Below are 17,923 nucleotides of genomic sequence, written 5' to 3' on the forward strand. Positions count from 1 at the left end.
TTAGGTATGCCATGCTCTGTCATTCTGAACAGATTTGAGTTATTTAAATAACTCTTCAATAGCAATGTCTCCACATTGACTACATTGCAGTTCCTTGGAATCCCACTAGATGTCACTAGAACTCCATTTAATCATCTCCACTCAGTAAATAAGCTTGAATATGTTTAGTACTGGGATGTCCTTTAGTCTTCGTGGGTTTGCAGCACACAGTTCTGTCCACTAGCTGTATAACAAATCTGGTAAATACTTTGTGTGCTGTTCTCATTACAGTATGTATGTTGGATCACAACATATTGTCACAAACGTTGGAAAAAGACATACTTTCTATAATCTATGCAGGACTGATTTTAACGGTGGGACGTGTGGAGTAAGAATGACAATGTGTGTGGTAAGCACGAGAGATCACAAAAACACCAAAAAGCAAGCAACGCTCAGAAAACCAGCGCGTAAATAACACCTTTCAATGCCAAAGGAAAAACGGAGATGAAGAAAGTCACACATGCAGAGATGTTTACATGTTGTGGCTAGTTCAGCAAATCTGTATTGTGTCCAGATTCACACATTGCAAAATATTCTGCAGGAAAGTCTAAAAGTCACACAAATAGTGCATCAGCATTGCTTTAGAAATTCAGATTGACTGATAATGCGTTTACATACAGCAATAGTGTGCTCATTTAAAATAGAAGACAGCTGACAATGCAATGTTACTGACAGTGGTATTCTTGATCCGCCACATATGTGCAGTGGAATGAATAACATTGCAATACCACGCTGTTGTTTTTAACTTGTAAAGTAGGTGCCGTAGCTCCCCCTTTGATGACGAAGTCAATGTGCAGTACCAAACTCAGCCTATAGGTGTGCTGTGTGATGAAAGTAACAACGCCTACTGGACATGCTGCCAAATCAGCCACCTGCAACTACAGTACAATAAGAACCACGGGGGCCAGGAGAGAACTGGATTGTGAAGAATGTTATTTTTCTGTTTGATGTTTCCTTTTTAAAAGCAGTTAGAAGGAAGTAACGTGGATTAGTTGTATGCCTTTGTCTTATGTAGGTTTTCACTTCAATTCAGGCCACTAAGATTTCAGTTCACAAAAAAGCTCCCTTATTTTGAAAACTCAGTGTTGACAGATATGGTTAAATGACATTTAAAATAATATTTATATTTATTTCGATCACAAAGCAGTTTATTAATTCAGATGCAGTGACTTGGGTTAACTCTGGTGACTTGGGTAAACTCCGGGTTACAATTGTAACAGGGTTGCTCACGTCACGTTACAGTAGGCGTGTTTGATTAATTATTGTAGTAGATTCACTGTTTATTTAATGTTGTCTTTTTGATTGTATCGCCTTGTATAAATAAAGCACGTTTATTTTGGCACATTACTGTGTGTAGATTTGCACTGATTACACTAACACAGTAATGCTCCCGTGTTCGCAGCTTCCATAAGTGTAAACTGATTGATTTGGAGAAGCTGAGCACCTGATATAAATGTTCCTGATTTGATGCATTCGAGCGATTGATTTGTTCATTGTGAAGTGAACCCGGGTTTGTTTGGAGTGGAGGCTGAACGCGCAGGCAGCAGTGAGGGAATTGGAATTTGATTCGGCGGGTGGTAGGAAAGCAAAAATGAAAGAAAGAGCCACCGAATTTAAGGGCGTATTTCCCTGTCTGCGTTTTTGGTGTCCATTCTGTCGTGTATGTGTTTTTAAACTAGTATTTAAAAAAACAAACATTGGGGTTGTAGAAGAGTGCTGGAGATGGGGTGTATTGGTTTTATTGTGAGCCCCGTCTCCGTGCAGGTATTGAACCGCACTGCCCTTTAGTTTTAAATTCTGACTGTATTTTAGATCTGAGTATAGTTTACCACCTGTATTTAATAAAACGATGTTCATTGCCCGACATAACAGTGTGGTCTAGTTTAATTTCCTTCTGGCTGATCCCATCCCGATCAGAAAGAAGCGATGCCCTCCTTTTTTCATAATTAAACCTCAATCTCGTGCAATTTGAAAGACATCTTGTTTAATTGTTAGAAAACATAAATAAAACCCGACACTGTAAAGTACATAAGAATACTACTCTTGTGTATAAATACAGATGCATGAGATTCATGTTGATCTCTTGCACATAGGGTTTACAGTGCAAACATGCCCACAGACTGATCTTATCGGACCTGTCACCATGAAACAGTTTCTGTAGGTCATTCAGCACACGCCCCTGATTCTGCAGTACTATAGTAATGAAATGGGTTTCCATTTTGTAAAGGGCTGCCATTTAAAAAAAAATCCCAGTCTCCAAATTTTTTTTTATTTTATTTTTTTATTCCTGAACAGTTAGAAATTCTCGTTTTAATCTTGCTTTCCTGGTTTTAAGGCCACTGTCTATTGGAGTAAGTTACAGAAAATGTGTGGTTTTGTACTAGTTGTGATATGATCTGTTCAACTGATGACACAAAACAAAAATGATATGCTTTGCTTTAGAATAACTGCGTTCAAGTTTATAAATCATTTTTTCTTTTTTCTTTTTTGTATCTATTACAGTATAAAGGTATACAGGTGTATTTTGGCATATCATTCTAAATGATCACTGCCAGAATGTAAAATCTAATGACTTAATTCCTTTACTTTTTGTGTTTGTCAGGTTATTATACAGGTACTACATTAGGGGCTAAAGAACAGATTTTTTCTTTGTAAGAACTGTTACTATTTTTAATTTTGCAACATTTTAATACAGCCACACACACACACACACACAACGAAATACCGTTATTTAAATATACAAGGATTAATAGACAATATTAATCACTAGTTTATTTATTTATTTTTTTAAACAGATGTCATTCAAAAATAGGAGTATTCATATTCATATGTTCAGAAAAAAAAAAACATGTTGGAATTTACAGTTTAAACAATATAATGGACGGTTACAGCAAATCATAAAAGTTACTTTGGGCATTCACACAACAACTACTGTTTAAATTATAGCTTCATTTATTAGAATTGATTGATGTTTTTCAGTTTTCTTTACCTGTTGGATATGCTCACTGAATTTCTTTTACAAATACAAAAAAAAAATCTGTTATTTTGTTTAGCTGCTTAGCTTAGTCCAGATTGTTTTCTGTCATGAAAAGAGATATTTCCAAGTACAGTACTACACAGAAAAAAAACAAAACACAAAACAATAGACATGAAAAAGTGGGAGGTAGATAGATCACCGTCAGGAATTACCCGAAACTTGAATCCCACTACAATATTAGATGAGTTCAGCTGCCAGCCCACCTGGTTTTCCTTTATGTTGAGCAAAATAAGGTCTGTCTGTGACCTCGGTCAAGCTTTGAGCAATAAGAGGGCCTCATTAAATTAAAAGTAAGCATGGCTATAACCAGGTGCGTATATATCATGGGCTAAATTCTCTATCATGTTTTTTTTTCATATAGTAGAAAAGCACCCAATTAATTTACCAACCCAGAAATAAACAGCTGAGATATTTATTTTAGGCGCTTGCGATTAGTCTAAAGTGGTTTTATTATTCAGTTTAGAAATACAAATGATGTTTTTTTTTTCTTTCAGATAAAAAAAATGTGGTACTGATGATTTGGAGTAAACAGCTTTGAGAATTTAGCCTTGCGTGTTTCTCTGGCATCTAGATATACACAATCAACTATCTTCAGAGGTTTATACAAATGCCTTCTCTACAGCTCCAGATCTTGGTGCTGAATATTTGGCAGAGTAGGAATGGCCATATCGCGGCGGACAGGAGCAGCAGAGCAGACCTCCTCCCAGCAACAGAAGAGCAGCAGCACCCCATCCAATGTACAATGAAGCGCCAAGCTCCCTTCTTTGGGCATCATTAAGCAAAGGGTTGTAGAAGTCCCTGATGATGGTGTTGGCAGACCAGCAGACAGGGATCATGATGAGGACTCCAGCAATGATGAAGATGATGCCTGAGACAATGCAGATCTTGGCTTTGGTGGATTCGTCCTCCACGCAGTTGGTGCACTTTCCTCCAACGGCAGACAGCAGGAGAGCAAAAAGGGCCACCAAAATAGCAATCACAACCAAGGCTCGGGCTGCCTGGAGATCCTGTGGGAGAGCCAGCATGGAGTCGTAGACCTTGCACTGCATCTGCCCAGTGCTCTGCACCACACAGTTCATCCAGAGTCCCTCCCAGATGGTCTGAGATGTCACAATGTTGCTGCCGATGAAAGCCGTCACCTTCCACATGGGCAGTGTACAGATGATAATAGTTCCAATCCATCCGGTCATGGCTAGGGCAATGCCCAGAATCTCAATCCCAACAGATGCCATCGAGATGCTTCTTGGTTTTACTTTAATAAACCTGGTACAAAGACTTGTAAAGGTGTATTTCCCCCTGAGAAGTGACCTCAAAAGTGTTCTTGGAGGACATGCAAGCTGGTAGATATATGCCTTCCTGAAGGGTGGGGTTTTCTCTTTCCATGCCCATGACCCGCTGCTTGATAAATATACCAGCCCAACTGGTTTTCTTTTATGTTGAGCAAAATAAGGGGATAGGGGTAACCCTGGTCAGTCCTTGAGAAATCCGACTTATTTGCCAAAACATAAAGTCGCCTCATTAAACTGAAAGTTAGGATGGCTACAACCAGGTTAATATACATCACGCGTTTCTCTAAATATATGTGAATAACAGTGCCCCACAATCCTGTGTCATTTACACTCAAATATAATTTGCTGGTGTCTGGTTTTGGCTCCAGATCTTGTTTCAAGGGTGTTCCGGGCCCGATTCGAAAACTCAGATCCGCTAAGAAAAGGTTTCATTAACTGAAAACGTGAATTAATTCATCAAAATGCTCTTACCAAAAAAACAATCCTGAAGAAAACATTCCTTCAAACATCCCATCATTTTTTTAGAGCCTTCAGTGACACAACTCTAATACGTTCACGATAAGACACAGGATTACACCAGTGTGATAAATGCAATGAGTCTTATCTAATTAAAACATGCATGAACTATGACAAAAGAGGTCAGCTTTACTAAGTGCTTGAAGCCCCTGTCGGAGATAAAAAAAAAAAAGCAAACAATTTCAGATAAGCATTGAATGTTTGTTGTAGAAATGTTATCACAAGGGGTTCTTTTTGAAGATGCAGAATTGAGCTGATTGAGTTTGTGCATATTTGGAGTAATTTTCCATCAGTTTAAGGGGTGGTGTTTGTTTCTACCCAGTTTTAAGTTGTTTAATTGGTCCCATGAAACATCCCTCCAGAAACTAAAGTAGTTCTTGTTTTTTATACCTATTTACCCTGCAGTGGAACAGCCCCCCTTGGTTTACTGTTTTCAAAAGTAAGTAGTGGGTGCAGAATACTGTTATTATTATTATGTGTTTATTTAGCAGACGCCTTTATCCAAGGTGACTTACAGAGACTAGGGTGTGTGAACTATGCATCAGCTGCAGAGTCACTTACAACTACGTCTCACCCGAAAGACGGAGCACAAGGAGGTTAAGTGACTTGCTCAGGGTCACACAATGAGTCAGTGGCTGAGGCGGGATTTGAACCGGGGATCTCCTGGTTACAAGCCCTTTTCTTTAACTACTGTTCCTCGAAGTCCTGAATCCTCCTGCTCTTTGTTCCAACTGTTACCTATATTACTCAACTGAACTTTCTGCCAGGTCTCAATCAGTTCATGATTTAATGATATCTATAAAATCTGCGGATCCCTAAAGAAAGGCAGCACGTTGATTCTCTGTGCAAATGTCTGTTACTTTAGAAGTGGTTCATATGGTCTTTTTATTTTCAAGATATTTCCTCAGGTAAGTCATTTAAGTTTAAAAAATAAAAATAAAAAATTGACACCTCCTCATGCTGAAGTGTAAAATGGGCTATTATTATTATTTTTTTTTTTAAATTATTTTGTTCTTAGTAGAAATTAAATTATCTGCTACCACAGAATTCAAATTAGGTTCAGAAGAAAGTAGAGACATTTAGTAAGGCAGTTAACAAGATTTATACACATTTGCTATGCTAAACAAAAACATATACCTTGTTGTTTGATAATATTTTATTTGTAAATGCAACATTTGTTTTAACTGCACAACAACATAATGTGTGCTAAAAAATATTTTTTTTAAAAATACACACTTAAAATAAAATTTAAAAAACATGTTTACTGCAATGTTTTACTTGAAGAAAACAGACTTTTTTTTTTTTTTTCCCTGCTCTCATAATTAAGACCCTGTGAAAATCGCGGACATTTTCTTTAAAATTCACAGCTGTGTTACGGGTAAAGTATCATATTTCGCAGAATGTGCACAGAAATATGTTATAAATTACGTGTAGGGATTCTTATTTTTTTAAACAGCAAATATACAGATAAATGCACTGACATTAAAATTAACATCAAAGTTACTCAAGCACTTTGCAATAGCTTGTGAAACGGTGTTGTAATAATTAACAGCCTGTAGGTAAAATGTATCTGCAAGGACAGCTTTCAGTTCTAGTACGTCAGGTTCATGTTCACCATATAGGTCTTGCAAAACAAATCTTGTGCATCAGTCCACTCGTCAGTGTGACCACTGACAAGCAACCAGACTGTTTTACTAATTCCATAATCTCCTGCTTGTGATACTCGGCAACTTTAGGTAAGTATTGATGTCTCAGCTCGGCCGATGAAGGAACCGCTCCACCATTTGCTACACTCTGTATGAAGAATTTTCGTTACCTTTGCGTGTCCAATTTTTCAAAATGGATATTTGCTTAAACAAACGCCTCTGTCAGGTCAAAATTTAATAAGTGTACTTTTGGAATATGGAAGTCACCATTTTTTGTTTCTTTGGAAGTAAAGCAGTCGTAGTACTGCTCTGGATTTCCGCCTTTCTCTTTAGCTGAATACTTCCTGTCAACAGGCGAGTTTCGGTAGTGATCTACAGTAACGTTGCAGGATGTACAGAAGAGCTTACCTCCATCGCTGTGTAAAACACCTGCTGGATACTGCTTTACGTGGTCTGCTGCAGACACATTTTTAGCCCTTTTAGAGACATTCATTTTGTTGTTACAGTGTGTAGTATTTTAATTTCCCGCTTAGATTGCATATAGTCAAATGACATAAACATTGCACAGCACCGTGTGCATGGCGAATATTACACGCAGACACATAGCAGAGCTGTACAGTTTCGTTAATGTGATTTATTTTTTGTGTGAAATACAAATAATTATTAAATTATTTTTATTTCTTAAGAATATTGTAAAAGTCGCGGTATTGGGCTAATTTCACAATTTCCACTCAGCCCCTGAAATCGCAATTTTCACATAATAATATGATACATTTAACTGGATATTACAATTGGAATATTCACAAAAAAAAAACACAAATAAGTTTTGGCAAAGGACAAAACAAAATGGTACATGGTTAGATAGTTAAAACAAGGTGAAACTGATCACTCTCATCAATACCTGGAACTTCAGACTAACCATAACATGTCCTTTCCTTCCTCCACACATGGAGAGTTTTATATGTGTGTCTGGCTTCCATTTCCAGATCTTGCAGCAGAATATTTAGCAGAGTAGGGCTGGTTATCTCGAGGGGGGCAGCTGCAGCAGAGCAGACCTCCTCCAAGGATCAGAAGACCAGCAGCACCCCATCCAATGTACAATGAAGCGCCAAGCTCCCTTCTTTGGGCATCAGTGAGCAAAGGGTTGTAGAAGTCCCTGATGATGATGTTGGCAGACCAGCAGACAGGGATCATGGTGAGGACTCCAGCAATGATCAAGACAATGCCTGAGACAATGCAGATCTTGGCCTTGGTGGATTCGTCCTCCACACAGTTGGTGCACTTTCCTCCAACGATGGACATCATGAGGCCTATGACGGCCACCAAAATAGCAATCACAGCCAAGACTTGGCCTGCCTGGAGATCCTGAGGGAGAGCCAGCAAGGAGTCGTAGGTGTCGCACTGCATCTGCCCGGTGCTCTGCACCACACAGTTCATCCAGAGTCCCTCCCAGAAGATCTGAGATGTCACAATGTTGCTGCCGATGAAAGCTGTCACCTTCCACATGGGCAGAGCACACATTACAATTGTTCCAATACATCCAATGACAGCTAGGGCAATGCCCAGAACCTGAAGGCCAACAGATACCATTAGAAAATGTCTTGCTCTTTTTTATTTTTATAAATCCGGTGCGGACGTGCTTGTAGGAGTGAGTTCTCTGAGATGATCTGAGCAATGAGTTATGTGCTTTTGTTAAAGGCGATGATGTATGTTCTCACAAGATAATACCTGCTACAAATACCACCAGTCGAACAGGTTTCTGTGTTTTCAATAAGATCAACCCTTAACATCCCAAAATCATTTCCCAAGAGCACTGGGTGACAAATAAACCATGTATCCTCATTCCTTACTGCAAACATTCAGTTAAAAAATATAGAAGACTAATTAAAGTCAACAAACAATTTGTTCAATGCCTTATCAGTGTTATATGCACAAAAAGTGGTAACTTCGGGATTCGCCCAGAAGCTGCACAGACTAGCAAACCCAGAAGTAATTTAATCTTCTCTAATGCACGACACATCTAAAAGTATTAAGTACGGTGGCACGCTGAATATTGCATTATTTTGAGATGTGTTTTGATGTTTTAAAAGTACATCTCATTTATAATAACGAGAGTTGACATTTTAAAAATACATTAGTAATAGTGTAAGTACTCACATGGAAAAAATGCAATGAACCACTGGCATGTGCATATATCTCAAAATAATCCCAATAGTATATATATCCCAATAGTATATATATATATATATATATCAAATTATTTAAGACGATTTTGCTGTTTGTTATGTTTGTTTGTGTTAAGTTTGTTTTTAGGTGTGTATCCCTTTAAAAAAGACAAGTCTGTTATTTATTACCGGTAGTTGATGCGCGCAGCAGCACAAAGAAATATCCACTAGAAAGTGTCCTGAGGGCACCAGATGATTTTTGATGGTTAGGTTTAGGGTTAGGTATTGGGTTAGGGTTAGGTTTTAGGGCTGGGGTTGCTTAAGGTTAGGGTTGGGCTTGGGGTTGGGTTGATTTCGTAGAGTTGCCGAGCTCTGGAAGTGAAAGGTGAGAGTGCTTGGTAAATGCCCTAGATCAGTGGTTCCCAGTCCTGGTCCTGGGTCTGCTGGTTTCCAACTGAGCTCTCAATTACCCTTAATTGAACTGATCATTTGCTTAATTAGACCTTTTTAATTGATTTCAGCTCTTAAACAGTTGCAGAGTTCAAGTTACTTATAAAATAGTATAGCTAACTTGAAATACGCAGCTGTTAAGAGCTGAAAACAATTAAAGGAGACACAGCAGCTCCCCTAGATCATCTGATGCCCTCAGGACACTTTCTAGCGGACATTCCTTTACTCTACATGCATTTACTTTTTTAAAACAGGTTATAGTTTCCGTTAAGGGATTGGCTGATGAGAGGAAACAGGTGAAGAAACGGGAGTAGAGCACACGAGAGAGGGTACACAGGTTACAGATTTGTTGTTTTTCTTGATTTATAGCTACTGAATGTTTCAAATACATTTGTTAATTGGGTTCTTAGAAAAAGAAAAATGCCAATGAATGGAATAAAATGGTTAAATAATACTTCATGTGTGATGTTTGCCTACGAGGCTAACAATGATTGGTATGTATAGGGTTTGTTGTATCTTGATTATACTGCGTTTGTATTTTTTTTAGCAGTATTAGCAATAAAAAGTATGTCTCTGCGAGCGTACGTGAATTTTTTTTAATCCCGCGATACGGAAATTATTATCGATATCGAACAATACCGATATCATATCAAAATATCGATATTGGTGCCCACCCCTAAACATAGCCAATTTGCTGAGTAAGGCCACTCTTACAAGTACTCATTGCAAAATACCAAAAACCAAGAAGCATCTACCACATGCAATTCAGGTTCTTAATGTCATGATGTGTCAGATGTATACATTAAAGGTCATATATGGTACTGTGTGTTACAGTACCAGTAAAACAGTTGTTTTATTGTGGGGGGGGGGGGGGGGGGGGTTCTCCCTGCATGGTCTATATACTGTTGCAATCTGACTTTTGTTATGGTTTTTATAGGACATTTTTTCCCCCTGAAATGTCTGACTAGGTAGCAGAAGCACATTACACCCTGTGGCGGAGTGTCCCGCCCCTATTTATTACTATTTGTATTTTTGTTTGCGGCGCGGATAAAAGCGACGCGTCTTTTGTTATTGTTTTATATATTTATATATTTATTTAACTAGCTGACAGTCATGCATCCTTACCAAACGCGTGCAGACTGTGGCTGAGGGGTAATAAGATCATTAACAGCTAGTTAACCCCTCGGCCAGAGTATAAGAACCTGCAGCTGTCCGTGCTGCAGGGTTTGGTGTACAGAGAGGAGGTACGGGGAGATAGAGAGGAGACAGAAATTAACAATTGCTAAAACGTGCTGGATTAGCCAGCACGACACTTACTTGTTTGTCTGTCTGATTCGTTTGGCCCTCGTGACTTCTCAAACAAAAAGAGTCCATTCTCTTCAACACAACATGTACTGTATTGCAAAAATGTCCAGTCCAGACCCCTTCAGGTAAGATTCAGGCAGTGCCAACATTGTGTTATTAATTAGTCATGTATGCTTCCACTTTACTAGCTTCCAAAAATAAGTTAGGCTCTTGTAGAAACATTTCAAAAAATTCCAAACTTCTATTCCAAGTTGTTTCTCACAGTTTTTTATACATAAAATAAACATTTATTTTGAGCACAGGCAGTCAAAAATGTAATTATTTCTAAAGCTGTAAAATATTTCCCTGTTTTTTCTTATTTGCAGATATTTACCCATTAGCAGTTAAATGTACATGATATACATATTAGCCAGTAAATTCATGTGTTAGTGGCACTTTTTACCATAATGAAGTACCATATTTTAGCATTTTGTTTTGTCATTTACAAGAAATAGAGTACAAAGTAGCAAAGCAGATGAAAGCACACAATTACACACAAACAAAAAGGCAGGAGAAGGTAGAAAACTGACACATACGCACAGTCCAACTACAAAACGTCCCCTCTTTAACTCTTGTTAAGTTTCACACGTAAGCCTTGCTTGTAGCTGTAGATCTGGCAGCAGAATATTTAGCAGAGTAGGCCTGGTTATCCCGAGGGGGGCAGCTGCAACAGAGCAGACCTCCTCCAAGGATCAGAAGACCAGCAGCACCCCATCCAATGTACAATGAAGCGCCAAGCTCCCTTCTTTGGGCATCAATGAGCAAAGGGTTGTAGAAGTCCCTGATGATGGTGTTGGCAGACCAGCAGACAGGGATCATGGTGAGGACTCCAGCAATGATGAAGATGATGCCTGAGACAATGCAGATCTTGGCTTTGGTGGATTCGTCTTCCACGCAGTTGGTGCACTTTCCTCCAACAACAGACAACAGGAGAGCAAAAAGGGCCACCAAAAGAGCAATCACAACCAAGGCTCGGGCTGCCTGGAGATCCTGGGGGAGAGCCAGCATGGAGTCGTAGATCTTGCACTGCATCTGCCCGGTGCTCTGCACCACACAGTTCATCCAGAGTCCCTCCCAGATGGTCTGAGATGTCACAATGTTGCTGCCGATGAAAGCCGTCACCTTCCACATGGGCAGAGCACAGATGATAATAGTTCCAATCCATCCGATTATGGCTAGGGCAATGCCCAGAATCTGAATCCCAACAGATGCCATCAGAATGCTTTTCTGTTTTTTGTCTTTTTCAATAACTCTGCTACAGAGGCTCTGGTACAGTAGATGTGTTCTCAAAAATGTTCACTGCTGAGGTGTGAGCTGCTAGTTATATGCTCTCTGGGGGAGGGGGAAGTTTTCTTATCTTTCAATCAGAAACTTGTTGTGAGCAAAGAAAACCAAACCCACTGTAACAGAAATAAACTATATGCATACTTTCACTTTTAAAATGGCAGGTGAGGTCTTACTTCAAAGATTTTTGTGACAGAAGTATTTAACAAAATAGAACCCAATAAAACACTTAATAGTACACATACTTCCAAATAAACTTCCATTTCTAAAAACAAATCTTTTACTTTAATATAATAGCACTATTGTTTATCCTGTCCATCATTTCCTGTATGTGGAAAGATTTCAAAATGTGATGCAATGCTTTGACAAACTTATTTGGTAACTGGTTAGACTGGAAAACTGGAAACATAACAAAGCACTAAAACCACACGGAAACATGCTGTTCTACAAAAACATCACAATGCACAGGGTCCAGAAAAGCTTCCTGATTACACCACTATCTTGCAACACTCATTAAAAGATCCCCCAAAGCCTTATAAAGCCATGTTTTATTTATTTATGTTAACTCTTATCCTTTCTGTGACAGGTCACTGGTACATGTAAACTATAATGTATTTATTTTTGGAACTAATAAATTTATATACTTTATTATTTTTTCCTTCCTTGTTCACATTTATTTATATAATCACAGCACATTAATTATCACTATGATTTCCGTGTGTTTTATATATTGGAGTTTTTTTTCTTTTTCTTTCACTAATTTAAACACAATATTCACCTGTTAAGCTGCATTAGGTACTGCGGCCCACTACCACTCCTTGGGGAAAATGTCAAATTAAAAACATTGTATATGTTTAAACCTGTAACATTATAAATAAACCTAATCTAAACTGCCCTTTATTCATTTGAATAAATATTGTGAATTCACATAGACTATGCACTGAGTGAAAATACAATTTTTTCAAACACTTTAAATCAATTAAACTGCAAAAACTAAACATACGTTTTTATCAAACCTTTAAATTAGGTATTATTATTTATTTCTTAGCAGACGCCCTTATCCAGGGCGACTTACAATTGTTACAAGATATCACATTATTTTTTACATACAATTACCCATTTATACAGTTGGGTTTTTACTGGAGCAATTTAGGTAAAGTACCTTGTTCAAGGGTACAGCAGCAGTGTCCCCCCACCTGGGATTGAACCCACGACCCTCCGGTCAAGAGTCCAGAGCCCTAACCACTACTCCACACTGCTGCCCAGGTACCTTTGTATAATTGAACATTTTAGAAATGCAGTTATTTAAAGATGTGCATGTGTCTCATTATTCCCATTCATGCCTGAACAGGGATCACTTTTGAGAAAAACCAGTACAACTTGCACAACAAAAATAACTTAAACCCTAATTTATGAACACTGTGTAACTAAAACGTCCAGCCGGTTCCTCACACGCTGAACTGTCATGCACAAAAGCGACGAATGCGCACAACAGAGGAAAACGAGAGAAGTTAAGAGCCAGTAATTAATAAAAATAGCATTATATCCAAAAAATGTAATAAATCAATTAACGGTATGTAACAAGATTTATCAGTTTGATTAATAACTTGATTTAGTTAATATTTAAACATGTATCAAATAACTCAATATTTTAAATGTTAATAGCTAATTTGTCACAAAAACGTATTTCATAGGCATCAATTGGATTGTTTTAAATGAATGTTATCAAGCACAAAAGTTAGTATGAAAACATTTCAACACCTCAAAACTGAGCCCACGGTACAAATGCATTCAAACTCCTGTATCTGCCTTTTTTGTTCTTTATACTTTGCAAAATTGATTCTTTGGTAGCGGATTCGACATATTGTAATGTTAATAATACTGAACACACTTTTACATCTGCCAGCAGAGCGATCACATGACCTTAACACAGCCCTATTGTCAGAGCTCTCGCTCTACATCCCGCCTACAGGTAGGGCAAACTGTTAGCTCTGATTTGTGAATTTCTGCTTTGATTGACAGTCCGCCAATACTCCCTTGCTACACTATATTTCTATGGTTACAGCTATCTGACGAACTAAATTAACAAAACACCCCTACACACGGTAAGAATGCAGCAGCGGCTCTAACAGTAATTATGAATACGATAACACTATGTAACACAGTGTGTGTAGGGCTGTGTTATAACCATTGTGTTAAAGTTTAATTACACCGTGTAACAAGTTTTTTTTTTTTTGTTTTTTTTTTGTTCTCCTTACTCCGTACTCGGAGGAGCAAGGCGAGCGCTTCCACCAGGATATACTGGACTTTGAACGCCGCTACCAAGGACAGTATAACGAGAACATGATGGGAGACTACATTTGGGGGCTGATTCGTGAAAGTGATTTACAGTATAATCGTAAATCTTGAAAAACTACTCACTTCTGAATCTTTTGTAGTCATTTTTGTATTACTTTAGTATAAATACATGTTAATTTGGATTCATGTGTTGTTTTTTTCTGACTTTATGTGAACGAAAATTCGCCCGTTTCCTCATTGGAAATAGGTACATTTCAAAATATCACTGTCCTGGTCACAAAAGCAAAGTTTGTGGGGAATAATAGCCATTTTCTATACTTTTGAGGCATAAGCAATTAGGAAATAACACTTACTACCCAGGAACCAAAAAAAAAAAAAAAATTTAACTTTAACACAATGGTTATTAACACAGCCCTACACACACGTTAAAAGAAATGCAACAGCAGCTCTAGATTACTCTCGCGATGACAAGTCAGTTTGGAAAAGACTGAATAAACCATTTGAATTTGATTTTGATGATGATGAACTATCAGGTCACAAAACACATTCCTGTTTCTTTAGGTGGAGCATTTCCAATGGGAAACCACACGGCTGTTCCCTAAGCCGAAGTGTTCTCTTAGGAGGTGTTCCTAAACGCAGAAACTACTGTACAGTATTTACTAATATTGGTTCATCCATAACTTAAAACTCTCAATCACATGGATGGGAATATGACTCCCATTGCATAGCAGGTTGATCCAGTCCTGGTTTAACTGTGAGTTTAAAAAGACACACCTGAGCTTTTTTCCAATACACTGGGGCTGGATTTTTGTAAAGCTGGATTTTTGTAGAGCATTTGACAGCACTGGAGAATCGCCTGGATTGCATTAATCACCTATCTGTGGATATCCCGGAATTACTGATGAAATCCAAGCTGATTCCCTGGTGCTGTAAAAATCCAGCTGTGGCTGGATTTGATCACATGTACAGAATATGGGATGCATTCATTATGAATTTGTATCCTCTTACTCGCCCACCAGGGGACTGTGAGAAGTGTTATTCTGTGAATGAATGCATGCCTTAAACACGAGACAATCAACATCATTAAAAAAAAAAGTCTAAACCAAAAGCTGAAAGAAAAGACAAAATATGTTTTTGTTTGTTCAGCTGTTTTTTTTATTTGAAAATTCACCATTTCTGTAACATTGAAAACTTTCCATTAAGGGCTGTTTAAGAACCACGTTTTAAACACATTCCTGGGATAAATGCTTCATATACTTCCATTCCATGTATTCCATACATTTTTCAACCACAGTGATAGCAATAATTATCAATATCATGATATATACAGTATAATGCTCATTCCCTAGTACAGTACCACCTTGATATGATACTAAATTATATCAGTTTTGTTGTTAGTAAGGCAATACAACGAGATCCAGTGTTGAAGGTCCTTTTGGACTGTAACAGTTTGTCTTTTTTGTTCAGGATTTGTATTTGTATTAGGCAGTCAGAATCAGTTACAACTCAGCATTAATCAAACAATTAAAATTTCGTTCCAGTTTCAATTCACACTTATTAGTTTTGATGTGAGAATACTATGGTACAGCTATGGCCAAAAGTTTAACATCACCTAGAATTTTAGGATTCAGACATAATTTTAAAAACTACATGAACATAATCTAGATATTTCATTTAACATGCAATCAAAGAAACTACAAAATAACATTGCAAAAGTCTACCTGGAAGCCATAATCATAGTACAGTATTTCATGTTAGATTTAAAAATGTCAAATTTTTCAATTTTTTGTCAAGTTTTTGTTAAGTATACAGAGAACTACAAAGCGGTATGTAATTCAATATGTTAACGTAACGTTATTCAGCAGGTTTCATTCAAATTTATGAAGCAAAATTTGTTAATTCTACAGGGTGATGCAAACCTTTGGCCATAGCTGTATATTCTTTGGTATATATCTGTAATACACACTTGATTTCTTCTTTTCTTGAATTGCTATATACTGTATATAACATTTTAAAATACAATATTTCTTTATCAATTGTATTCCATCTTCTATGGAGCTACACAATCAAATGTCCAGAATTTTCAAAATATTGTTATAGAACAAGACAATCCCACAGACTGTAATGCAGTATTTTTGTTCAGCCTCCCTATGTTGGATTGATTGGGGTCAACTGAATAATTAGGCGCTTGCTGAAACAAAGCCCTATAATAGAAAGGAATGGAAGAGCCTAGGTTACCTACCCCAATGCCTTATCCAAGTAAAATATAGTTAGACATACAAAGTGAGAAGTAGACTGATAAAAATAACAGAAACTACAACTAAAAATAAAAGTCCCTTCCTTCTTCAGCTTAAGGTAAGTTGTATGCATATGCCTGACTTGCAGCTGTAGGTCTGGCAGCAGAATATTTAGCGGAGCAGGGCTGGTTATGCCGAGGGGGGCAGTTGCAGCAGAGCAGACCTCCTCCGATAATCAGAAGAGCAGCAGAACCCCATCCAATGTACAATGAAGCACCAAGCTCCATTCTTTGGGCATCATGAATCAAAGGGTTGTAGAAGTCCCTGATGACGGTGTTGGCAGTCCAGCAGATAGGGACCATGGTGAGGACTCCAGCAATGATGAAGATGATGCCTGAGACAATGCAGATCTTGGCTTTGGTGGATTCGTCCTCCATGCAGTTAGTAAACTTTCCTCCAGCAAAGGACATTGGGAGACCTATGATGGCCAAAAAAACAGCAATCACCACCAGGATCTGGCCTGCCTGGAGATCTTGAGGGATACCCAGTACGGTGTCGTAAGTATCGCACACCATCTGCCCGGTGCCCTGCACCAGACAGGTCATCCAGGGGCCCTCCCAGACGACCTCCGATGTTATAATGTTGCTGCCGATGAAAGCCGTCACCTTCCACATGGGCAGAGCACAGATGACAATGGTTCCAATCCATCCAATCACAGCTAGGACAATGCCCAAAACCTGAAGGCCAAGAGATGCCATCATAAAACGTCTTGCTCTTTTTTCTTTTTATAAATCCGGCTTGGACGTGCTTGTAAGAGTGAGTTCTCTGAGATGATGTGAGCGATAACTTCTGTGCTTATGTTTAAAGTGATGTATGTTTTCACAACAAGGTTATACCTAGCTACAAATACCACCAGCTGAACAGGTTTTTGTTATAATACAATATTATACAATCAGATCAACCCTTAACATCCAAAAATCTTTTACCAAATGTAATAGAAGCACTGGGTGACCAAAATACCATGTATCCTCATTCCTTACTGCAAACACTCAATTAAAAAATTGTAGAAGACTAATTAAAGTAAACAACTTGTTCAATGCCTTCTCGTCAGTGTTATGCACACTGATGAAGGAAGTAGCCAAAACATTTTTTTTTTTTTAACAATTATTTTTATTCATTTTCCAAATTTTCTCCCAATTTCGAATGTCCAATTATTATTCAACCTGGCTCACCACTGCAACCCCCAAACTCAAGTCAAGTCACTTAACCTCCTTATGCTTTGTCCATCGGATGAGACGTAAAACCAAGGTCCTATTGTAAGTGACTGTAGCAGTTGTGATGCATAGTTCACCCCCTAGTCTCTGTAAGTCGCTTTGGATAAAAGTCTCTGCTAAATGACTAATTAATAATCACAATGTTGGCACTGCCTGAATCTTACCTGAAGGGGTCTGTACTGGACATTTTGCAATACCGTACATGTAGTGTTGAAGAGAACGGATTCTTGTTTGATAAGTCATTGCATTTCCAATTACAATAGTATAGCTTTGGGGGTGTAATGTGCTTCTGCTACCAAGTCAGACATTTCAGGGGGAAAAAGTGTCCTGCAGCACCAAACTGG

General features: G+C 38.1%; 3 protein-coding genes across 5 annotated transcripts in view; all 3 read right to left on the reverse strand.

Moving 5' to 3' along the window:
- Positions 1-17,923, reverse strand: part of LOC117430467 (claudin-4-like) — a 33,493-nt gene that overhangs the window by 2,646 nt on the left and 12,924 nt on the right. Inside the window, exon 1 of one of the 3 annotated variants that reach the window (XM_059001350.1) lies at positions 10,460-10,596. The exons of the other annotated variants lie outside the window; for them this stretch is intronic. The gene's annotated coding sequence lies outside the window, so the exon portion shown is untranslated. Of the gene's footprint in view, positions 1-10,459; positions 10,597-17,923 lie in introns of those variants that run through there. 3 annotated transcript variants of the gene reach the window in all.
- Positions 2,799-9,940, reverse strand: LOC131701712 (claudin-4-like). Its single transcript, XM_059001351.1, has 2 exons — positions 7,642-9,940; positions 2,799-4,318 (listed from the first exon to the last, which is right to left on the reverse strand). Exons 1-2 carry the CDS (start codon positions 8,115-8,117, stop codon positions 3,676-3,678), a joined length of 1,119 nt encoding a protein of 372 aa, XP_058857334.1. The 5' UTR covers positions 8,118-9,940; the 3' UTR covers positions 2,799-3,675.
- On the reverse strand, positions 10,699-17,121 carry LOC117429396 (claudin-4-like). The gene is made up of 2 exons (XM_034048822.3): positions 16,573-17,121; positions 10,699-11,708 (listed from the first exon to the last, which is right to left on the reverse strand). Exons 1-2 carry the CDS (start codon positions 17,064-17,066, stop codon positions 11,069-11,071), a joined length of 1,134 nt encoding a protein of 377 aa, XP_033904713.3. The 5' UTR covers positions 17,067-17,121; the 3' UTR covers positions 10,699-11,068.

Source organism: Acipenser ruthenus, chromosome 26, assembly GCF_902713425.1.
Source record: "Acipenser ruthenus chromosome 26, fAciRut3.2 maternal haplotype, whole genome shotgun sequence".
Taxonomy (NCBI): Eukaryota; Metazoa; Chordata; class Actinopteri; order Acipenseriformes; family Acipenseridae; genus Acipenser; species Acipenser ruthenus.

Excerpts from the sequence above, each read along its gene's own strand:
- LOC117429396 (XM_034048822.3), bottom strand. The coding sequence starts at position 17,066 with ATGATGGCATCTCTTGGCCTTCAGGTTTTGGGCATTGTCCTAGCTGTG. Across the intron at positions 11,709-16,572 it reads ATGGAGCTTGGTGCTTCATT|CATTCTGATGGCATCTGTTG; the intron begins GTACATTGGATG and ends AAAACAGAAAAG.
- LOC131701712 (XM_059001351.1), bottom strand. The coding sequence starts at position 8,117 with ATGGTATCTGTTGGCCTTCAGGTTCTGGGCATTGCCCTAGCTGTCATT. Across the intron at positions 4,319-7,641 it reads ACTGATGCCCAAAGAAGGGA|AAGCATCTCGATGGCATCTG; the intron begins GCTTGGCGCTTC and ends AGTAAAACCAAG.